Source organism: Zingiber officinale, chromosome 8A (assembly GCF_018446385.1).
Source record: "Zingiber officinale cultivar Zhangliang chromosome 8A, Zo_v1.1, whole genome shotgun sequence".
NCBI lineage: Eukaryota > Viridiplantae > Streptophyta > Magnoliopsida > Zingiberales > Zingiberaceae > Zingiber > Zingiber officinale.
Window position 1 is genome coordinate 42,755,490 of NC_056000.1, and position 24,829 is coordinate 42,780,318.

Genomic DNA, 24,829 nt, shown 5'->3' on the forward strand with positions numbered 1-24,829 from the left:
TGTTGTCCCATCGAAGGCGCGATGGGACTGTTGCAGTATGGCGTCAGGTAAGCTTTCTGACAAGTACATACCGAGGCATGGGCTGCGGACACGTACGTGCCTCGGTAGGCGTGTAGAGGCTCTTTCACCGCTCTATATAAAGAGTCGCAGATTTCGCCGGAGGTACGCATTCTACAAGCTTTGGAGCCCCTTTCTTTACCGCTTGCTTGCCTGACTTGAGCGTCGGAGGGTCGCCGCCGGGAACCCCTTCCCGGCCCGACTTCTGTGCAGGATCGCCGGAGCTTCGCACGACCAGTCGAAGACCCACATCAGCAACCGGAGAGCGCCACGTGCCCAACATCCGTTGAGTCAACCGTTCGGATAGGATCAAGTATGTTATGCCTTATAATAAGTTTATGATAATTTTTTTTTTTATCAAAGTTCTCAATTTATGAATTTAAATTGATATATTAAATAAAGAGGCTCTTAAGAATAAATTGGTTTTAGTTGAAATTAAGAGTAGTAAATTTTTGAATAGTTAGAATAAATATCTAATGTAGAGAAGGGTATACTGAAAATGAGATAAGTAATTTTGAAATTACGAAAGTTGGATAATACTGAAATTCTTTAATTTTTTTTCGCCTATTCAGTAAAATGCCATTTATTAAAAGGATAATACTAAATGATCAGAATTTAATCATGCATACATGTATAAGGGTATTTTAATAATAACATATTTATATATTAATTACATACATGTACATACATACATTATAATTGAAAAATAGAAATTTCTACCGGGTCAGATTCTTACCAACAAGATTTACTATTATTAAAATATCAAAAAGAATATTTTATTTTTTAAAAATATCACTTTAAATATTGGTCAAAAGTGACCAAATTTAAAAATATTTTTTAATCAATTTAAAATAATTTTAATATTTTTGATATTTATGTGAATCTTTGTGGGTAATAAAATGGCCTAGAGCATTTATGCAGAATGGTCCACTCAGAATGGAAATTTTTCCTTGAAATTTCAGTTTCGCCACTAGATTTTTAGTGCTTAAAACAGAGGGTTTGGTGGATAAAAATGTAAAATGAGGAGGTAAAATTGAAAGTAAGGCAGAGGGGTTTGAATTTTAAGCTCGTCGTTCCGTGGCGCGGCTGCAGTTGGATCTCCCCGAGTTTTGCTCTCGATTGCGTTATTGTTGGGCGAAAGCAAGTCTCCGCGGATGGAGGAGAGGGCCGAGAATTCTCCGCGACGAGGTCAAGGGCGTTGCCACGATAGAGCTCGAGTGAGAGACGCGGAGGAAGGGCGAGGGAGGAAGACAGCTCTCCTCCCCCTTTCTCTTCGTCTTCCCTGCGAGTTGGAGCAAGATCCTGCGCTTCTTCGCAGGGCCTTGGCCGTCTCCGTCAACCTTCGACCCGGTCGATTATTGGTTGAATTGATTGCTAGGTACGTTTCCCGGCTTCCGACGCGGAGATGACGACCTACTTGTGCTTTTAGATTAAAAAAGCAATGGTCTTTGACGTGCCATCCTTCATTGACCTAGTTTTTGCGAAAAGAGTGAATTTTTTCTTTGTTGGTTTGATTAGCTAATGCATTTTTGAGAAAGTATACGAGCACTTTGAGTGACTAATTTGTAATTTGTTTACTTTTAGGATGAGCGAATTCCCTGCCAGTTGAAGAGGAAGGATTTAATTAACTGTGTCAGATAGGAGAAACATCCTAAATTTTATGCGCCAATAGAAGCACTCTTGGGTGATGCAAAGGTCGTGTACATAGATTGGCTAAGAAGGTTAGGAAGCTAGTCAGGCAATAGCTCTTACCTTCTTTTTTTTCATGTGCATCTTTTGAAGGCCTACTATGTAAGTGTTCAAGAAATCCTGCTTAAACTGCTTCCTGTTCTAAACAAAAAAAGAAAAGGTATAAGAGTGTTCTTGGCTTCAACATTCCTCTGTCTGTCTTCAATCCTTTTTTATTGATTTAACTAGATGTTGTATGTCTACATATTGTTTACTAGTCCTTTTAGCTTGACTCAATTTTTTCTGACTATCGGATGCATCGGCCATTCATACTCACTTTAATCACTCTTCGTTTATACTTTGCCAAAATTTTGATTTATCTTGTAGTTATCTAACATGGTTAGGCAATGATATGTAAGTTGAGAATCAGCAATTATGGTTTACAAATGCCGTGTAAGTTTGAGAATCAGTAATTTATGTTTATGATAGTAAGTAGTTTTTAGAAGAGCAATTATGGTATAGTAATGCAATGTAAGTGGAAAATTAACAATTATGGTTCATGATAGTAAATAAGTTTGAGTTGAACTGGCACAATAACTAAAATACATGTTTTTCTACTTATTTTCTTTAATTCCACAATTTTTTCTTGTAGTATACAAGATGGGTGTGATATCAAGGAAGATTTTTCCTGCATGTGGCAACCTTTGCTGTCTCTGTCCTTCACTGAGGACACGATCTAGGCAACCAGTGAAGAGGTACAAGAAGCTGCTAGCTGACATTTTTTCTCAATCTCAGGTGATATAGTTCTGACATTTTATTTTTCTTTCTAACTTCTGAATGTGAGACCTTATCCTTTACTTAGACTGTTTCTCAGGAGTAATTTTTGCGGCAGCAATTTACTTATTGAATATGCTGATAAGAATCATTGTTGTTGGTATTTCATTCTACTATAAGCCTTATTTGGACATCAATGTTCTTATGAAACTGAAGAAATATCTCAATTTAGAACCTTCAAGTGTAGAACAAACTGTGTACCATTACCATGCTATATTTACGATCATGGTGAGCCAACATCTAAATAAGGTTTAGGGGTGAGCAAATCACCTTTTACTATAATGGTGAGCCAACATCTAAATTTTACTTTCACGTTGCTTGTACATGTGAAGTGTCTTTTTCCCTTGCAACCAACTCTTTAATGGACAAGAAACTGATAATCCATTTTTGCATCATTTGGTTTAGCTATCTAGTGTAACAATTCTATTGCAACCTACAAACCATATGATTGGGATTCATTTACTTGTTTGTGTTATGCTTCTAATTGAAACTGCAAAAACAGAACCAACTTCATAGCCAATATATCAAGTACTGAAATTAATCTTGCTGCTAACCTTATATATTTTTAACTATACTAGTGTCATCTATTACCATGTCAATGGATGCCGATTTGTTACAATACAATTAGAAGATGATCAAAAAGAAAATCATTGAATGGTCCAGTGGGAGCAAGAATTTTCACACAGTCGAATCTATATAAACACTTAGCTTACATCCACTCCTAAAAAAAAAAGAGAACAGTCCGTTGCACGAAGCTCCCGCCATACGGGGTCTTGGGGAAGGATCTATTGTACGTAGCCTTACCTTACTTTTTGCAAGAGGCTGTTTCCAGGATTTAAACCCGTGACCTTTTGGTCACATGACAACAACTTTACCGTTGCGCCAAGGCTCCCCCTTCAAAAGAGTAACAAAATACAATCTAAGATATTAGATGCAAGCAAAACATGGAGTGCCTACATAAATAAATTCAACAATAGACGTGCAAAATCTCCAGCCGTAGACAAATACTATATAAATCTTTAAAAAAAATATCTTATTTTTTCAATTTTTTATCAACTGTTTTATTGATGATTTGTCTACTCCTTTATGTATAATCTACTTATTTTGGTATCATTTGGTTCCAATGCAATAACCTTGGTCTGGGCGATCCATTTGAGTAAAATGTGGCCCTTATAATCACAATTGCATAATGGTAGGGCATGTTATTTTGGTAAAATCTATATGCATACTCAGCCACACAGGGATTGTTTTCTGTCTATCACAAATAATGCCTATGGATATGCCTAATAAATCAATAGAAAACATTGACAAACAAATTTCTCATGTATTTATGAGTGTTTGTCTATATCTCAGTTTTTTTTTTGGCTAAGTGTCTTGAATCACTAAAGAATATCAACTCATTCGCTATGAGGATGTACTTGCTTCCCATTATTGTGACATTGGATGCTATACATGATATTGGTATACCACTGCCTTCTCAAGAACATGTTAGAATTCAATTTTTGAAAGCTTTATGATGTTGATACCAGATAAAATTGCTTGTTTATATATATATATATATATATATATATATATATATATATATATATATTTCGTCTTGGTTGATATTCTAGTGTCTTCAAGTAAATGCTTCCATTAATGCCTAAAACAAACAATTCTTTGCAGGATGAAGAGCCAAATGATAGAAAAATTGGGAAGTTGTGTGAATATGCGTCTAGAAACCCACTTCGCATTCCAAAGGTAAAGTATTCTCCTCTCTGTTTGGTTATTTTGGTATGAGTTTGTGCTAGGAGTTGAACATCTGCCTACCTGTTTTGACAAATAAGAAACACAAAAAAATAATAATAATAAAGGAGAGTTACAAAGATGTGTGTACGAACAAGATCAAGCAAAGACAATTATTTTTTACATGGTTTGACAAGTTTGTTGACATGCACATTTGCACAAGGGCATCTAAATGGTTAGGCCAATCTATTCCATGAGATGGTGATAAGTTGGAGCATCGTTTGATGTATTAACAACTTCCTTGAGACTAACATTCATCTTCAGAACATAGGTTTAGACAAGTTTTGATGTTAGCTGTCTAAGCTTAATGCAGTACTCAACCCTTTTCATTCGAACTTGGAACTGATCTGTAGTTTTTGTTTTTTTTTTTAAAATAAAATATCATTCATGTACTAAAAATATATGTTTATTATAATCTTACTAAAAGCAAATATCTCTAGGAAAATTAACTAAGTAAATGCTGGAAAAAAATGTATCTACAGAGAAGAAAAATTGCCCAGTATACTACACTTCAATTTCTAACTTTCTTTTTTTCTCATCCATGTTTCAATGCCTGCTGTCCTGGCTCCTTGCCCTGAAGAATGGACTAGCTATGCCTTTCAGGGATTTTTCAAGGAGTAGAAACATGCCCTTTTTGTCCCTAGCAAAACTTCACATAAGAGCAAGGGCATCAGCTAGCTTGTTTATTTCTCTGGTTATACAAAAATTCTCTCTCAAAAGATTTATTTAATTCAAGTAGTTCAGAATAGACTATAATTTTCTTTATTCCTCATTTCCTCTCTTACATTCTTCCTTTTATTCCAGCTTCTTTTATATCTAAGTTGTTGAGTGCTTTGGCTTGTCTGTGATTTTAGATTTGTTACTCATCTGTTGCCATTTTTTATATATTGGTGGTTTAATTGTCAGATAACAGAATATTTGGAGCAGAAGTGTTACAAGGAATTGAGAAGTGAACACTTTGGCTATGTTAAGATTGTGACGTGCATCTACCGTAAATTGGTGATTACTTGCAAGGAGCAAATGTAAAATTTGCTTGGGTTTATGCTTTATTGTTTATTACTTCTTGGTGGTGTTTACCTTTTATCAATCTACACTTGTGCAGCACAAAGTCATTGTGAATTTCCTCACAATTGCATTAGTGGTGAATGACACTAAGCACAGGAATTAGGATATGTACAATTGGATGAGTGTGCATGAAGTGTAGAATAAAATCTTTGGCATCTAAGAAGTGATTAGTGGTTACATATCTGATTTAAAATCCATAGCGAAGAATCCATTTTTATTTTGCAGTAGCACAATTACTTAGTCTTTTTTTATGTGAGAGAACATATACATGTCTAATAAGTTGTCAGCCTTCATAGGATGTAATTCTGAAAAGAGTTCAATCCACTCTTCCATTTATGATTCTAATATTGTATTTAAAGCTGTAATTGACTCCAGAAGAATTTTATGTCCATTGATCTTTTTGTTTGATTTTGAAATATACATGCTTATGTATGGTTATGAATTTATGATGAGTTTAAATATGACCTACTATATGAATTTATCTTCTGCAGGCCTCTGTTTGCAAGTAGCCTACTGAGCATCCTACAGAATCTTTTTGATCAAACAAGACAACAAGGAGTGCAGACTCTAGGTTGCTATACACTTTTTGACTTTATTAATAGCCAGGTAAATTTCTTCTCTGTTACACATCAACATGTTGATGTCTTAATCTACTTGCCTATTTTGCCAAATTTCACATCATGATGCTGCTTATTCCAGGTGGATGGCACATACCAGTTCAATTTAGAAGGTCTGATTCCTAAATTATGCAGTATAGTTCAAGAATTGGGGGATGATGAGACAGCTTGCTGTTTCCGTGCAGCAGGACTTCAAGCTCTATCTTCATTGGTATATCCTAGTATTCATTTTTTTTTATATTACATTTAAATTCATGATATTATTTTTTAAAAAAATGCTGAATCATAGTGTTGTTCATCTTTGAAATTTGAACTTAATTAATTACCTTCAGTTGCAGAGCTAAGGACACCTTTTAAGGTGGTGCGATCCTTATTTTGAAAACAGCCAAAATAGGCTGTTTGATTGAGAATCATTCCCAATCTAAATAAACCCAGTTTGAAAACTGGTTTACCTTGAACACTGAAATTTAAATAATATCCTCATAGACATCAAGCTATGTCAGTCCAATTTCATGAGTTCAAATATATAGATTTTATCATTTCATTAAACTCTATTAGATTTAGAGATGACAATCAGGCGGAATGGAATGAGTTTTGCAAATCTCATTCTCTCCTTGTATGATTTATCACCTTCCCCATACCCTACCAAATTAATTTTGATACTCACCCTGCTCCCCCCTCTCATACACATACAAAACAATTTGTGTAGTGATCACTTTTGTTTAAACAAGTGCTTCAAGTCAATATTTTCAATCATATTGGCATCTGAGTTATTTGTTGATTATTCTATATTCTGTAAGTGATCCGTTGAATCTCATATATTGTCCCTTTGCAATGACATGTAGGTTTGGTTTATGGGAGAGCATTCGCATATCTCAGCAGAATTCGACAGTGTGAGCACATTTTATGCTTTTTGATTTCCAATTAAACTAAATTATGAATTATATCATTACTGATTTCTTTCACGTGCAGAACATATAAATTGAACGCCACTCTTCCTCATAAGATAAATATTTTCCTTGAAGTTGTTTTCTATATGGAGAATTGAATTACAGTGGGTGAGATAAAAAATTTAACATTGATCTCAAACAGAGCCTTGTCTAGTTTCTCACTTAATTTAAGTTTACAATTGGACTTTCATGATTTATAGGCTGTACGAAATACATAGTATAATACAATATCAACTAATTATTAAGAGAATAAAAGAAAATTTAAGAGAGAGAGTCCTTAGCCTCTTTCAAGCCAAAAATGTTAAGGCAAAAATAGGCATATCTCGAATCAATTTGTTCTAAAATTTGTCTTGTCCTAACACAAACTGTTAGGGTCGAAATATGCTAGGGGAGGGAGGGGGAGGGGGGGGGGGGGTTGAGTAGCTCGTCGCGCTTCTCGTAGCTTGCTTCTTGGTGATGATATGCAGCGGAAAACACTCAAAGCAAGCTCCAACGCTAACAACGTAGATTTACTTGGTATCCACCTCAAGAAGAGGTGACTAATCCAAGGATCCACACACGATGCTCACTTCACTAATAAAATACTCCTTCTCGGTAATTACCGGAGGTGGAGAAACCTCGTACAAGACTCACACACGCATACAACTCAAAACAAGAAGAAATACAAACACAAACCTTACAAGGTTTACAACACTTATGCTCTCTTCTTGTTTGGGAATGCCTCTTGATTCTTGGGAATGCAACTGCACTTCACTCCAACACCCTTCAAGAAATGGCGTGTGTCAATAAGCTCGGTGGAGAAGAATCGCTGAGAGTGGAGTCGAAGATCTGTGGAGGAAGACGCTCGACAACAGCTATAACTTACGCAACGGTCGGATCCCAATCGATTGAATGACTCTCAATCGATTGGGGAGGCTTTGAATCGATCGGCTGATCAATTCAGAGCGCCTCTGTGCTCTCTGGAAATAACTTGAATTGATTGACCAATCAATTCTCATAGCTCTTCGCGCTTCTCGTAGCTTGCTTTTTGGTGATGATATGCAGCCGAACACACTCAAAGCAAGTTCCAATGCTAACAACGTAGATTTATTTGGTATCCACCTCAAGAAGAGGTGATTAATCCAAGGATCTACACACGACGCTCACTCCACTAATAAAATACTCCTTCTCGGTAACTACTGGAGGTGGAGAAACCTCGTACAAGACTCACACACGCATATAACTCAAAACAAGAAGAAATACAAACACAAACCTTACAAGGTTTACAACACTTATGCTCTCTTCTTGTTTGAGAATATCTCTTGATGCTTGGGAATGCAACTGCACTTCACTTCAAGACCTTTCAAGAACTGGCGTGTGTCACTGAGCTCGGTGGAGAAGAATCGCTGAGAGTGGAGTCGAAATCTGCGGAGGAAGACGCTCGACAACGGCTATAACTTGCGCTATGGTCGGATTCCTATCGATTGAATGACTCTCAATCGATTGGGGAGGCTTTGAATCGATCGGCTGATCGATTCAGAGCACCTCTATGCTCTCTGAAAATAGCCTAAATCGATCGACCAATCGATTCAGGCTTTCCTGCGATCGCAGAAGAAATCCAACTTGTCCCCAATCGATCGACCGATCGATTGGAGGTTCCCAATCGATCGGCTGATCGATTGGGAGACCTTCTGTGCGCACGACATAAGCTCCCAATCAATCGACCGATCGATTGGGCCATCTTTCTTCGTGGCGCACATCCAATCGATCAACTGATCGATTGGACTTCGGTTTAATTGATCGATTGATCGATTGAGCCACCTTTGACTTGCTTAAAACCAAGTCCAAGGTCTCCAATTCCAACATCCGGTCAACCGTGACCTATTGGAATATTATGCCTAGCATCCGATCAACCTTGACCTGCTAGGACTTCTTCACTAAGTCTCCGGTCAATCCCTTTGACCCACTTGGACTTTTCTTCTCGTGCCAAATGTTCGGTCAACCTTGACTCACTTGGACTTACTATCTCGTGCCAAGTGTCTGGTCCTTCATGACCCACTTGGACTTCCTTCCACTAGATGTCCAATCATTCTTGATCCATCTGGATTTCCTTGTGCCAAGTATCCAGTCAACCCTTTGACCTACTTGGACTTCCCACACCAAGTGTCCGGTCAACTTTGACCCACCTAGATTTCCATGTGCTTGACTTCACTCACCAGGTCTTTCCACTGCCCGGCTTCACTCACCGGGACTTCTACCTGCCTGACTTCACTCACCAGGACTTTCCACTGCTCAGCTTCACTCACCAAGACTTTTCACTGCCCGACTTCACTCACCGGGATTTCTACCTGTCTGGCTTTACCCACTAGGACTTTCCATTGCCCGACTTCAGTCACTGGGACTTTTACCCAGGACTTTCACTTAACTTTACTCACCAAGATTTTCCATCTACCTTGCTTTACTCACTAGGACTTTCCCAGTCAACTTGACTCTTCTTCACGTCAATCTGGTCAAACCCTGACCAGAGGGGAATTGCACCAGCAATCTCCCCAATCGGATGATTGCATCTGCAATCTCCACGTATTGTCAAACATCGAAACTCGAACATCTAGATTCAGACTTGAGCCAACTCAAGCCTAGTCAACTTTGACCCGGGGGTATTGCACCAACACAAACCTCTACTTATATTTCATTCAACAAATTTTTTAATGGTTAAAATTATTAAGCATTCACTGCAAAGTTGCTAAGTTATTATTCAAGGAACATTTACTATCTTTCTAGGTTGTATTTTAGCAGTGTTGCAAACCTTATTTTTTTAATTTTAAATTTTGCGTCTTTGTTGCTATAGATTGTTTTTGCTGTCTTGGAGAACTATGGAGACACCAAAAGAAAATCAGAGGATGACCAACAAAGTGAACAGAACCGGTGGGTACACAAAGTCCTTAAAACTGAGGGTCATGTTTTTCTGCTTCTCCTTTTATCATTTCTAGGATTCCTTCCTGGAAAAGTATTGTAAATAATAAAGAGAACTTAAATTGACTGACTGTGTAAGAGTTTCGTCCTAGTTTTGATCTGTTATCCATATGCATTTAACAGGGATGAAAAGAACAGCCCTAGCTTTTGGTCTAGGGCTTGTTTACATAACATGGCAAAGCTAGCCAAAGAAGCAACTACTATGCGGCGTGTTTTGGAGTCTTTATTTCGTTATTTTGATAATAATGGATCATGGTCTGCACAAAATAATCTGGCTCGATGTGTCATGTGTGATATGCAGTTATTGATGGAAAAGGATGGTAAGATATTTCTGTTTTATACTTTGTGTTTGTATTTTTCCCGAGAGTTGAATTTTTTTCTTACTTTCCAGGGCAAAATCCAAATCTACTGATATCGATATTGGTCAAGCACCTTGAGCACAAGACTGTTTTGAAACAACCTGACATTCAGTTGAATATAGTTGAAGTTACGGCTAGTCTTGCTGAGCAGTCCAAAACACAAGCATCTGTAGCAAGTATTGGAGCAATAAATGATCTTGTGAAACATTTACGTAAGTCCATCATGCATTGTACACTTGGTACTAAAGGTATTGGGGACGACATCATCAAATGGAATGACAATTTCCGCAAAGCAGTAGATGAGTGCATCGTTCAGTTATCTAAAAAGGTATTGTTGCTTTTCTGAAACTTTGAAAGAGAAATAGTGTGGGTTTATATACAATGTTCCAGTTACAGGTGTTTCTTGTCCGAATTATTGATAAACGAGGTCTTTGAAAAAGGTCCTAAAAAGACTATTTTATAGCATGAAGTGAGCTATAAAATTATGATAATGATGATTGTCTGTCAACAGATTGATGATGCTGGGCCCGTTCTCGACATGATGGCCGTTATGTTAGAGAATCTGCCATCAAATTTGACAATGGCGAGGTCAACTATTGCTGTGGTGTATCGTACTGCTCAGATAATTGCATCTGTTCCAAATTTAGCATATAGGAATAAGGTCAGCAAACTATACATATTCTAGTTTAATTTTGTGTTAGCTGTGAACTGTATTTCATATCTATGTCTCCTCGTTATGTATTTCAGGCATTTCCAGAGACTCTGATGCATCAATTGCTCCTAGCAATGGTTCACCCTGATCATGAAACGCGTGTGGGTGCTCACCGTATATTCTCTGTTGTTCTTGTTCCATCTTCTGTGTCTCCTCAACTTAATTCACTATCTCCAGAATCACTAAAAGACATTGATCTTCAGAGAACACTCTCAAGAGCTGTTTCTGTCTTTTCATCGTCAGCTGCTCTGTTTGAAAAACTTAGATGGGAAAAGGTATCTGCGACAGAAAAAACTTACCGACAAAATATGAGCAGAGCTCCTAGTCATGATGATGTGAAGCTTGTTATGCTGCAATCATCTCAAAGCCGTACTCGTAGCATGAAAGGACGTCGATCTTTAACAGCAGATTGTATTCCAGTGAACAACTCGAATAAGGTTGATATCTTTACACAGTCAAATATTAATTATTCTTTCAGTCCATCTTTACCTCACTAGCTCTTTGTATATTCACAACAAATTGTTTCTCTTCATGTATTCAGGATTCGGTTCTTTTAAGATTGAGCAGTCGTCAAATCACACTTCTTCTTTCATCATTTTGGGCCCAGGCTATGTTTCCTGAAAATACTCCAGAAAATTTTGAAGCAATTGCTCATTCTTATAGTCTGACATTGTTGTTTACTCGAGCAAAGGTAATCAAATTCTTAGTTTGTTGCAAGTACGATTAAGTTGTACTTTCAAATTCAATTAGCTCCTGGTGTCCTGCATCAAGATAGTTTTAGTTCTATCTATGAGAATTCTGTTTAGGACATACATAAAATCTTCTGCATTTGATTTTTCTCGACTGTGACAGCCCTAGTAGCATAGTTTGGTCAGGCGTTCAAATTTGTGCTTTCCATACAGTTTTTTTGCAAATGATACTGCATTAGTTTTAAAGGTTTCATAATCTAGCATCAAAAAACTATCATTGATTGTGAAACTATCATTAATTTTTTATATTTCTAATTTCGCAGTCATCAATCCACGAGCCTCTTGCACGGAGTTTTCAGCTTGCCTTTGCTTTAAGAAACATTTCACTTGCAGGGGGTAAGATATTCATTTGTTTTGTTGAGATTAAAAGTCAAGGGGAGTACACAGAATATAAATTCCTAATACAACAATGTATGCTTTTAGGTCGACTGCGGACTAGTCGTCTAATCTAATTTAAACTACCCTCAGACATGGTAGAGGTTGATGTGGAATGTATCTTTCTGATACCTGTTAGTGATTAACCATTTTTTCAGTAATGTGTTTTAAGTTGATAGCCTTATAGCACTTACACAAAGCAACAAAATGTTAGTGGTTAATTCACTTCAGATTAACTGCATGCTAAATGATCAAGAAGAAGAGAGCCTAGAATCTGATTCCTTGTTAGATCCATTCAAAGCACAGAAGTAATATTATTCTTCCAAGATAGTTAACCATGTGGAAGACAAATTGAGAAGTATTTGAATATTTTGTGAACAATTAACATCCACTCAAATTTATAATTAGTGATAAATTGAATGATTCTAAATTCAGTTATTGGATTAAGTGAAAGAAGTCAATAGTAGGATTCTCTTTCACCTAGTGGGGTTAATGAAGATGATGAAAAGCAACCATGCTTCTTATGTCTAATTGTTGTTTGCATATCAAAATCTTATTCCCTTCACAATTGCCATATGGTATTATAGTGTTGCATAAGAAATAATTGTGCTGATCTTGGGTGAGATTTTATGTAGGATCACTGCCGCCATCACGTCGGCGCTCCCTACTTACTCTATCCACAGCTATGTTCATATTTGCTTCAAAAGCATTCAACATAGTTCCCCTTATTCCGATTGTGAAGTCAGCCATCAATGAGAAAACAGTATGCACACTTGCACTTCTCTTTTACGAGCCTCTTTACCGCCTTTTGTTTTACATTCTAAAATTACACTTATTTCTCACTAATCCGTTAAAGCTTAATTGGTATTAGTGAGAAAAAAAAACTGATGGCTACTCCAAAAAAAAAAAAATCTTTTGTAGTCACTTTAAAATGTAAGGTTTGTATTAAAGTGTATCATGCTGCGAATTTCCTCATATTGTTCTATAAACTTCAATTTGACGAAATATTATGTGATTTAAGCGATGATGTATTGCTACAAAACTAGCTTTGTGTACTACTATAAAACTATTAATTCCAATAAATATCTATCCTTGTCCAGGTTGATCCATTTCTCCAATTGGTTGAAAACTCCAAACTTCAAGCTGTGAAAACTACATTTGACAATTTATTGGGAGCTTACGGGTCACAAGAAGATGATAACAAAGCATCAATATCTCTCCAGGCCGTGGAAGTAATAGAAGGCCTGACTAAAGAATCCATAGTTTCTGTGATCATGAACAGCTTTACTGATTTATCAGAGGTAATTCTCAACCGTATTGGATGTCTGTATTCATCGCAAGTCTCTAGATGCATGACTACTTGTTCACTATCAGTTCCCCATTGATTTTTAAATGTTGCTGCAGTCAGAGCAATCCGACATAAGAAACCAATTGCTACTCGATTTCATGCCTGATGATGTTTGTCCGCTTGGGCCGCAGTTCATGAAATCATCTGGACAGCTTTTGCCACTTTTGTCTGAAACTGAGAATACACAAGATGTAAGCTCATGGAGTTTTAGGGTTCCTCAAGATCTGAAACCTCCATCATCGAAACATTATTTTTATTTTGCAGGTCACTCCTGCAGCTCTTTTGGTTGATGAGGACTTTTATGAATCATTTGAAACTGGGCGAGATCATTCGAGGTTGCCCGATGACAGATCTAATCTTCTCAGTGTTGATCAGCTTCTAGAGACAGTATGATTTCCATTAATGCATTCTCCAGTACTCTTTCTTATTATGCGAGAATATTTAAGATTAGTGATATTTCTAGTCCACAGACCTAAACCATCACGCACAACAACAACTAAACCTTTATCTTACTAAGTTGGATCGATTATATAGACAATAATAACAACAACAACTAAACCTTTACCTCATTAAGTTGGATCGGTTTATATAGATCCTCCTACGCCAAAATTGTTATGAGGGAAAACTAATAAATTCCTTATTTGAGACAAAAACCATTTTCAAATAGTATGATGCTAACCTTTATCTCCTAATTACTCACTTAAGAGGTAGCTGTGCCCTATTGTCTCTCTATTATTTACTCACAGCTGTTTGTGCAGGTCCCGGATACACCATGGCAAACTGGAAGATTTTCAGTATCAACAACCTCTGATGTACCATTCAAAGAGATGGCTAATCATTGCCAGGCTCTTATGATTGGAAAACAGCAGAAAATGTCCGTCTTTGCCGACATACAACAGAAACAAGGTTTCTTAGATGTTGGCTCCCCGAAGGACCAATACGGGGTGCAAACATATCAATGCTCCAATATCGATCAAGCAGGAAAGGTACTGATGGGATTCATAAGCCATTAATTTGTGCAAGTAAAAAAAAAATCATGATGAAGATGATCAGTTACCATGTTATTCTCTTCTTCAGCTTCTCTAGGAATTTTTTTTAAACAATACCAATGCTGCATATATTCTCCTCATCTTTCAAGATGTTGCTTCTGCAACTTCTGATATTTTAGCTTTTACTCCTACTTTAGCTTTTACTCCTCATCTAGGAATTGTTTGATCTTGAGAGAATTTTAAAGTTTGGCCTTTGATCTCCCTCTCTATCAATATCTGTGATTTCTTTTGCAACTTCTCCCATGCTTATTTTGTAAGCATCAATAGCATTCATTTCTTGACTACTTAAAACTGTCTCTGGGAGTTCATTGAAAGGCAACTATGCCTCTAGGTCTTCATTTATTTGCTTGTTTAGCTAAAGGCTTGATCATGTGGGTGCAGAGTGGCAATCCTTTCCTCAACGAAAACCTTGTAGATATGCAGAGACAACACATCGACACTGGACACAATGCGTTAGCATCCATCAACTTCCATTGCCCACCCCGGTGCCTCAAGCTCCCAGCATCAAGCCCCTACGACAACTTCCTAAAGGCTGCAGGCTGCTAGAGGGTACATGTGAAAGTCAATTTTCTACAGAGTGGAAAGATAAGGATCTCTTCTTTAGGAGTAGCTCCCACATTTATCTTGTGTATACGGTATAGCACTACAGGATTTTCGCATATTCATTTTGCTGAGAACTATAGAAGAAAAAAAAAAAAGGTTTTTCCAGATGTAACCTGTATACAAAATAAATGCAATAAATTCCTGTAAACATCCATCATCTCAGATGGAGAGTTTTAGTGAATTTTAACCTCTAAATTACAAAACTTATTGTTCGACAATTCAATTTCAGGTCACCTTATCCTCCACCCTCATTCAGTTTCAGGTTTATGCAGTTCCCTCGAGACTAACTCACATTTTTCACAAGGTACATGCTCCTAAACTTATCTTTCTCTTCATTTAGTTAAAAGTTTTATTTATAAGATTTAGGAGTGTGTTTTTTTTTTTTTTTCCAAATTGTTGTTTGCCAACCTGAAGAAAGAACAAAAAAGAACATTTCATAATCAGAATACAGAATCCTTGTAGGAACCTGTCCTTAGTTTCATCTGCTAAACTAGCACTTGCAGTTCTCTCCTAGAAAAAACAAAAGGAAGAGGACTCAGGACAATTATCTGCACATCAACTTGTCATGGAGATTAGCCAACTGTGTCTGAAACTCCAGACTCCCATAGCAGAGTCCTTCCTTCCTCTCCACCCTCACGAGAACTCTCTCGAACTCTGCGATGCTGCAGGGTATCCTTAGCACGCCTGCCTGCGCGAATCCGTACTCCTCCTCTGCTCCTCGGAGCAGGACCCCAAAGGCCTCATGGTGCAAGTAGCACGTAGGGATCACATACCTCTTCAGCTCAGGTCCTACACACACAGCAAGGGACCCCTTGGGCACCCCATTGTTCTTCAGGCCTTTATGGGACACAACAGCAAGCTTCTTCCACTTCTTAAGCACATCCATTGGTTGCTGCTGCTTTTGCAATGCTTGGAGGAATGCAGATAACTTGATAATGCAATATATAGGGGATGGAGAGAAGTTTAAAATCATTTTCAAAATTTTCTGGAATTCATTTACTTTTTTGGCGTTCAGTTCTATATTTTGGTTAGGATTGTTATTGTATGAGCGTCTGCTGGCAGTTGCACATGTCAAATGGCTGTTGGCTCATGAATTCCTACCCCTTTGAGCTCCAGATGACATAGAATTGATTGATAGGTCATTCATTAATATACATAAATAAATATATATGAACCTGGGTACTGCACATGTTAATCATCTCGACGAGGATGTTTATTTAAGAAGCCAAGTGGTGTTTCTGGAATGCAAATATTGTGGGCAGCCGCAGTGCAATTTAATGCTCTGATTCAGTCAAGATTTGAGTTAGTTCAATCTCGGTAATCGCCTATTCATTAACTAACCTTCAACGGCTGAAAGGGGCATGGGTCCCTCTCATGATTCGCATTCGTGTGCTTTTGCCTGCAAGTGAACTGAGACAGTATATATATATATATATATACATTATAAATTCCACGTGAATGGAGTCAGTAACCTGTACAACTCCATACATGATTCAGATATCAGGTTTACTTTATTGACCACATCATTCACTCCAATAATCTCTCTCTCTCTCTCTCTCTCTCTCTCTCTCTCTCTCTTTGTCCATATCAAAGTGTGTGTATTTTGCTAAGGCTATATGTCCCAAACATTTGCAGGGTTTTACAAGATGTTAATCATGTTTGTGGTTCGGTCAGCATGTGATCGAAGTTCAGGTAAGTGGTTCCATATGTTTGTTGTTGAAAAGGTCGAGTTTGAGGAGATACAGTTTGATTGCCTCTTCGCCTACAAAATCAACACTGGATGGGGTAATTTGGTTGGCTATTTATAAGATTTTATTATAGTAAAAAGGTAATCATGGTCATCCTAGACGTCCTTCATAGTCCATTCCTAGGTTATATGAAGAGGGGCAAATCGCAGGATAATTTATAGCCGACCATTAAATTTATTTATAAGATCTTATGCTATGACCTCAGTTGATCCTACTTTAGTTCAACATGGCACAGGGATAAGAATGTTGTTTCATCCTAGTTCAATATAAGGCAATCGTATAATATGTAATATGCTACAATATCTTACTCAGTGAATCTTAATTACTAACAAATATTATCGATAGTTAATTAGTGACTTCATGATCAGAAACCATGCATGTTTCAGAAATAAACAAGTTTATTCTAGATCAAACCATTACCTGGATCAATATTTTTCTCTTTTTTTTTTTCCTTTTCCTTTGAAAGAGAGGAAACTCTTTTTTTGTTCTGTTTGCTTCATTCAGTGTACAAACTGACAACTATCGTTTTCAGCCTACCGATCATCATCATCATCATCTGCCATCCAAATCTAAAACACAAACCGTTCGTCACATCTTCCTCAATCATTTGTCACACACACCAACCCACTACCATCTCCAATTATACCCATCTTTTCTTTTTTTTTTCTTGGGAAAAAAAAACTCACTATAGAAATCAATCTGCCACAGCAACAAGAAGCGCAGCAACGCTAACAGGAATAAAAATATAAATGTAAGGACAAGAATAATAATAGATATAAAATATAGCAACAGTATCAACAACAAAAATAAAACATTACAAAGTGTTTCAAATGCTCATTGTTATATTAGAGTTGAAATTCGATCGTTCCATTAGGTGAAATAAAGATATGAGAGACTAAAGTAAAGTGAATAAAAAGAATTTAAAAACTAAGTGCGTAAGGGGGCATTTGGTACGCGCGTTTTCCATTTTCATTTTCTGGAAAACGCGCGTTTTCTGGAAAATGGTGTTTGGTTTACGTTTTCCGCGCGCGTTTTCTAAAAAATTGGCTATCGTTTTCTAGAAAAACAGAGAATGACAAAAAGTCGTTTTCTGTTTTATAGAAAACGCGCGTTTTCCAGAAAATGAAAATGAAAACGGTGCAAACCAAACGCACCCTAATCTTTTTGAAAATCTCAGTGATAGTACAGAAACTTCAAACTGAATAATATGATTATACTGAGAAGGAAACACAATTATTACCATGCATAGGGTGCAACAAAGTACAAGCTATATAATATGACTTTAGTGTGAACAAAATGTGATTAGAATAACATTTGAAAAAAAAGTGTGAAGATATCAACTTATATTACAATTGTATTTTTTTTAAATAACCATTATACGTGATCCCGTCTGAAAGTGATGAGCAATAGACTGCTAATGAGCTGACTTGGAAGTTGACAGGAAGAAAACTTCAAATTGGGAATGCCTGCGAGCAAGAGCAGAAAAAGAAGAAAAATCATCAATAAGCAGACCAGGAGATCCCTGGCGCAACTACTCCGAAGATCAAGTCAGGATCCTGGGAAGAAGAATAATAATGGAGTAATGGAAGAAAGGTCGTGGACTCGCGTACTTGCACCAGCAGAGAGGGACCTCATTTTATAATGCCTCTTATGATCTCTATACATTTAATAAGACATCACATCGCTGCTAAATAACTTGTCTAATTGTCATGCTTCCACCGTATCCTACAATCTCATCGCAGATATAGGGGTATTGCGTATTTATGCAAAAATACAATCCTTTGATCTTTTGACCAATTCACGTGGTGTATTAATGGCGAAACAGGCTCATGGGCCGGAAGACCTATTGGGCTGCTAATCAGAATGATGAGTCTGAAAACAAGGAGTTCAGTCTCTCATGAGAAGTGACAAGGGCATGATAGGATCCCAACGGGGAGCTAGGCCCGGGGGAGTATGTCTGATCGACATTAGGAAAAGGGGGGGGGGGGGGACAGAGCCACATAAACATCTAGCTGGGTGAGGAGTTGAGCCCCTGAGAGTATGTACGATTGACATTAGCCGATCAGAATGAGATGGGGAGCAGAGTCCCGTGAACTTCTGATTGAGTGGGGAGCTAGACCCTTAAGAGTATATCCGATCAATATTAACTGATCGAGATGAGATGGGTAGTAGAGCTCTGTAAGCATCTGGCTGAGTGGGGAGCGAGACTCTTAAGAGTATATCCGATCGATATTAGTCGATTGGGATGAGATGGAGAGCAGAGCTCCCAAGAGTATATTCAATCGGTATTAGTCGATAGGGATGAGATGAGGAGCAAAATCTCATGAACATCTGGCTAAGTGGGGAGCGTACCCTCGGGGAAGGTTGATCGGTGTGGGGAGATCCTACTAGATAGGTTACTCAGGTTTTAACCCAACTTGTACTTTGACTGCCACCTACACCGGTCTGTTGACCTCCAGACCCCACTTGGGGGCCTCCCCATTCAAAATATCAATATGCACCTTCTATGTTGGTCTAGCAGAGGTCGGCAAGAGGGGCGTGAATTGCCTGAGAAAAAAAAACTATACCCTCCTCGTGCTTTCAACTCAAAAATGCAATAGTAATAATAAAATAACTGAAATAAAGAAACAGAAATAAAACAAAGACTCAACAGTTAACCTGGTTACAACCAAGAAGGTTGTTAATCCAGGGCGAAGAAAAGCGCACTAGAAAAAGTCTCCTTTACTGAAGGCGGAGAAGCCTTTTACACTCTAACAGCTCAGAACTATTGCTAGGAATGAATACAGAGTTGATTGAACAATCGATGATTAATTCCTAGCTTCAGGGGCCTTTATATAACCTCTGGAAATTCTATCTCGGATATTAAAGGCGCCTCCAATAGAGGTCCAAGGTGCCTCTATCGAGTGGGCGGATAAAACTTTATCCGAAAGCTCAACGACCACTTTGGCCAGGTCCGAGGCGCCTCCAACAAGCATTGAAGGCGCCTTCAAGATGAAGGGGCCTTCAAGCTTTGATGAAGGCGCCTTGAGCTTGAATTCCAGCTCACTTTTTCCTTCGCTTTGACTTCCGAAGCTCCGTTTTTTTGGATGATTACGACCAACCGAAATATGGTTCACCCGAACCCAATTTCCGGCTTTCTACTCGAGCAGCCTTCCTCCTCGGCTTAACGCCCCTTGAACGCCGCGTACGTTTTTCTCGCCCACCGGTGTACTCTTCCGCAGCTCTCTCGTCCTTCAGACGCATCGAACCCGTCGGCTCCCTTCCCGTGCCGTTCTTCTCGCTAGCTGTGTCTTCCGTTCGACTTTCTGCGCTTCTAATCTCCTGCACACTCAGACACAAGGATCAAACACAAAGCAAGATTTAACAAACTTGGTTGATCATATCAAAACAACCACGGGGTCCAACATTCTATACTCAAACAAAAATACTAATTCTATAGTTTTAATAAATAATTTTATTATAACACTATATATTCTAGGCTAACTTATATCTTGTTGACCTATTTGAACTTATATAATGGAGGTATATGTTTAAAAGTTGGCGAAAAAACATTGTTTGGCAACAATTATTATACACAAAATAGAATATGTATATAGAAATTGTACAGAAGGATGGAAGCTGAAGGTGCTTTAATTTGCATCCGTGCCCTGGTGCAAGAAGTCTAGAATCTCTGCAACAATTATTATTATCATCATTATTTTTTTTAAAAAAATAAATTTAATAATTATTTGGCAAGTAAATTAAAGTGTGTGGGTGGGTGGAAGCAGCAAGAAAAAGTGTGGCTGATGAGGGAGCTGCCTGATGCCAATTAATGTGTGCATCAGAACTTGTGACAAGACATCATTCTTTTTCAGCAACTTGCAATGCAAATCTCTCTGTTGTTTGATATTCTCCCAGCATTATTTTTTGTTGGATTTTTTATCAAATCACCACGTATTCAATTTGATCTTGATCAAATCATATATCAATATTGACATTTCTAAAGTCAAATCATGCTTGTCATCCATATTTTTTTAGATTATCAAATGCAAATATTTAGATGTTCTTCCAGAGGCTTATATGTCTTCTCAAGCAGTTGCAGTGTATTAGCATTATTATTATATCTGCCACCACAAAATTATTATGGCCTTACCTTTGTTTTTGTCTTGTATCTTTGTTACAAACTAGCATCAGATTTGTTTAATGCATTTCAAGATGGTATACAAGATGAGAACAAATGGATACCTGGATGCTGTTAACACCACCGATATCTCTAATCATCTTCCAACTCCATTCTTCTTTTCCAGTTCAGCACTCGACCGGGAGTGTTTTTCGTTGCCACACTAACCTGTATGCAAAGTGTGTTTGGAGAGGATGCTTTGGTGAACATAAGTGCACTGATGGAACTTGAAAGGATACATCAGGATAAGGAGCAAAACACAAAGAATTGCCCTCAGTTTAGGCAACAAGATTACTCTCAAACAACAGAAACTGGCAAGTTAGTAAGCCAAACTCATCCAATTCACTCTTTCTTTTTTCTCAAGCAGGTTTTTTGTTGAATTGATTCACTTCGATTGTTTCTTTCACTTGGGCTCACAGTTCAGATGCTACAAAATTTTGACAAAATCAAACTAGAATCAATCATTTCATTCGTGGTTGTTTTACATTAGCACAACTCAATATATACGTAAATAATTAATGAAACGGACCATTTAAAGTATGGTTGCCTTGCATTCCATGCTTTCTGCATGAATCATCTTGCGGGATGCTAAGCCATTGCGCGCAAAGCAAAGCAAATTTCTTTAATTCTGATGCTTTACAAGGCGGTCGATGAACAATTTGAGCATTCAAAAAGACCTGGTGATTATCTTCTCACCAATAATCTCACTTAAATGAGATTATTGGTGAGAAAATCATGTCCATCAACAAGTTAATTGAGCCATCAAATTCTATGCTTAATAGAGTGATCAAGTAGAACAAGTAAGGCAAATCAAACAAATTGAAAAATTAGCTAATCGGAATGGTCAAATTAAATGAGCTAGGCAAACATGAGAGGTTGAATAGGCAAGTTAATGGGTCAGGTCTAACTGAGTTATCAAACCAAGCAAGTAAACAACGTGCTAATTAAGCAAGTGAGTGGAACTCGATTTGAATATTTGCCCATTTGGCTCTATCCACGATGTTTTAATCAACTTGGCTACCTTCCTGGTCATCAAAATAAATAAGGCACATGCCCCTCCAACCACTCAAAAGCAAATGAAGTGGGGGTTGGCTTTTTCCTCACAAGCATCATCCAATACCGGTATTGCTATTAGGTTCAGATGCCAACCTCCACCCACTAGATGTATTGTAGTAGTTTCAAGACAGAAGTTGAGAATAGAGGCATTTTATTTAATAAATAAAGACCAACTTAGAGTCCTGGACAGTCATCAACTTGGAGAAACTTGGCATATATGCACGAGTCAAAATACTGTGGTGGCATAGCCTTTGTTTATTGAATCGAAGTGTTGCAAGTAGTGTTTTTCACAAAGAAACAGCAGATGAACCAGTTGTGAGTTGAGACTAACTTGCCTTCTGATTTGGTTGATCCGGTTCGACAAAATGAATTAAAAAATTTATCATAAATAAACCCAATGGATTATTGCAATTGTATTTCTAAACCATTCATTCAAAGCAAGCAATTGATAAAAGAAGTCGAGCATCAGGAAAGTCTGTGAAAGTTAAAAGGCCATGTCATCATCCATTATCTACATTATCCCCGACTAATGCAAGCTTCCTTCTTCTATCTATATAAGATATTTGACCTAACTACACGCACCATTTAATTCCCACACTAAATTAACTCCTAATGACTAAACCCACCCACTTCACCAAACATTAAACCATAATTAACCACACCCACGTGTTGCTTTGTCAAATGTTATGTTTATTATCTTTAATAGACAACACTCATAGTTTGAAAAATCTCCAAGTACCTTTTTAAATTGTTATTATTTCATTCTCTAATTATTAAGATTGTTGTTACTCTAATTAACTGGAAAAATAACGTAGCAGATGCATGAAGTTTAGATAGATAATAATGTAAATGATTGAAAGCAAAATGCTGAGAATTTGAATCTCTCAGAAGTATTTTGACAATTCTTTTCAACGAGGCATTTGAAAATAAAATAAATGTCAGGGCAAATAAAAAATTCTCCTTTTCATTTCGTTTTTTTTTTCATTTCGGGGAAGATGAAATGAACAGGGGAAATTGAATGAAGACTGCGTGAGAAGGGACGACCTCAGATGACGGAGTCGGCGGCGCCAACCGCCGTATGGAGGTGCTCCCCCTCGTACGTTACGATCAACATCGAAGGGTCTTCGCGTGCCCGCTCCACCTGCTTCCTGGCTGGGCAACCGTGCAGGGTGTTGCACTTGTAGTAGCCCCTGCTAGAGCGGTCAAGGTTAGGTCGATGATCGGAGGCTAGCGGTTCGTTGGAGATCGGGCGATGGCGGAGAATGAGGAGGCGGCAGCGATTACCTGGGGTAAGGGGTGCCCTTGATCGGCTTCTGGCCGTACTTGCGCCACGAATACTGGTCAGTGGGAATGTCAGAAACCTTCGCGCTCACTGCCGGCACGCGGATCATCCGCTTGAGGCGAGATTTACTGCTTAAATCGGATTAGGGAAGTATCGGATTAGGGCAAGTGTGTTACATTGTGAGCTTGAAGTTTTTTGGGTAAGTTCCATTTACCTTCTCTTGGAGCAGTGGCATTGCTCGCTAGGAACGGCGTACTTACCGTCGATATGCTCCGAGTGTGCGCGAACATGCTCGTGGCACCGTCGATCGAGCGTTGAGAAGGAGATCAGCGGCTTGCCGGCGGAAACGGACGGGGAGAGGATGAGGGATGTCGCAGCACCGGTCCTGCTGTTCCGCACGCTGCCGTCACCGGTGACGAAAGACACAAAAGAAGCGGTCGCCGAGATGTTGAAACACTCTTTGTTGTACCGGCTCCGCGGCGACGCCTCGCTCGCCGAGACGTGAATCGGCTTGGTGAAGTCGAGGGTCCGTGTCTGGGTCGGCAGCGGCGAAGGCGGCAGGGAATGCCGGGGAGGCTTGGTCCGGAGAGGTACGGGGGAGAGGATCAGGGTTTCCGCCATAGCACTAACCTGCTTCGGCTCTGCCGCCGTCAGGTGCGGCGCGGTAGGACCGCGGCGGAATCGGGCGTGCCCAGTTCGGTTGAGAACGGAGATGAACTTCTTGAAATTGGACACGGTGACGTCGGCGATCTCGCGGCAGTCTAGCTGCTGCTGTGATCGACAGTCGGAGAGGCGGAGGATGAGGTGCTCCATGGAGCGGAGTCCTGCGGCGCCGGCTTCCTGAATGGAGATCTGCTCCTCCGCCTTGCCGTAGCTCATCAGATCGACCGCCATCGCCGCAGATCTGAGCCCTAAAAACTACCACGCAAGCATTTGGGTGAACAAACGGCAGAGCAGAGAGCAGAGAGCAGAGAGCAGAAGACGAGGACAGTCTAGAAGGAGGCGGCATTTTATAGGCAGAGGAAACTCAGGAAAGACCCTTCATGGTTCGTGTTAAAGACAGTTTGTTTCAATCAAACGGCTGAGATCGCCCAACTCACTTCGTGATGTGGGTATTTATAACTATGGGTAAAACTGAAAAGGCATACAAATGGTCCTATATGGATTTTTTTTTTTAAATCACCTTTTGCCATGTAGGTGTAGACCTGATCACGGGTCAGAACCGATGGTTCCAGGAAGGTCGACCTTTAACTTTAACCATCTAAGATGGTTACGATTCACGGTTCAGAACCGTCGGTTCACGATTCGATTCACGATTCGTCACGGTTCGCCACGGTTCAAAATTAATATATTAAAAAAAATTAAAAATTAAAAATTAAACATTAAACATTAAAAATTAAAAATTAGAAATTAAAATTTATTAAAAAAAGGGCTTGCACTTATTTAAGTTGTCTACGTATC

At 38.5% G+C, this 24,829-nt stretch overlaps 3 protein-coding genes across 7 annotated transcripts; 1 reads left to right on the forward strand and 2 right to left on the reverse strand.

Annotated features, from left to right (window-relative positions):
- The first annotated feature begins 1,147 nt into the window (after nt 1-1,147).
- LOC122008676 (protein SEMI-ROLLED LEAF 2-like) lies at nt 1,148-21,274 on the forward strand. The gene is made up of 22 exons (XM_042564498.1): nt 1,148-1,435; nt 1,642-1,778; nt 2,378-2,520; nt 4,225-4,299; nt 5,251-5,366; nt 5,901-6,015; nt 6,109-6,237; nt 6,872-6,919; nt 9,804-9,880; nt 10,052-10,248; nt 10,320-10,615; nt 10,799-10,948; nt 11,035-11,436; nt 11,541-11,690; nt 12,012-12,084; nt 12,759-12,886; nt 13,224-13,424; nt 13,528-13,662; nt 13,736-13,858; nt 14,230-14,457; nt 14,902-15,427; nt 21,158-21,274. The coding sequence occupies exons 3-21, from the start codon at nt 2,386-2,388 to the stop codon at nt 15,064-15,066; spliced, it is 2,943 nt and encodes a 980-aa protein (XP_042420432.1). The 5' UTR covers nt 1,148-1,435; nt 1,642-1,778; nt 2,378-2,385; the 3' UTR covers nt 15,067-15,427; nt 21,158-21,274.
- On the reverse strand, nt 15,595-16,096 carry LOC122010726 (auxin-responsive protein SAUR32-like). The gene has a single exon (XM_042567221.1). The coding sequence runs from the start codon at nt 16,094-16,096 to the stop codon at nt 15,668-15,670; it is 429 nt and encodes a 142-aa protein (XP_042423155.1). The 3' UTR covers nt 15,595-15,667.
- Nucleotides 19,839-24,345, reverse strand: LOC122008677 (WRKY transcription factor WRKY51-like). Of its 5 annotated transcripts, none has more exons than XM_042564503.1 (5): nt 23,583-24,345; nt 23,371-23,496; nt 23,131-23,276; nt 21,096-21,198; nt 19,839-20,192 (listed from the first exon to the last, which is right to left on the reverse strand). In XM_042564503.1, exons 1-3 carry the CDS (start codon nt 24,260-24,262, stop codon nt 23,132-23,134), a joined length of 951 nt encoding a protein of 316 aa, XP_042420437.1. In that variant the 5' UTR covers nt 24,263-24,345; the 3' UTR covers nt 19,839-20,192; nt 21,096-21,198; nt 23,131. The 5 variants fall into 5 exon arrangements, with proteins under 5 accessions (XP_042420437.1, XP_042420436.1, XP_042420435.1 ...); XM_042564502.1 differs by having other exon boundaries at nt 19,839-20,541; XM_042564501.1 differs by having other exon boundaries at nt 19,839-20,541; nt 21,560-23,276.
- Between the last annotated feature and the right edge of the window lie 484 nt (nt 24,346-24,829).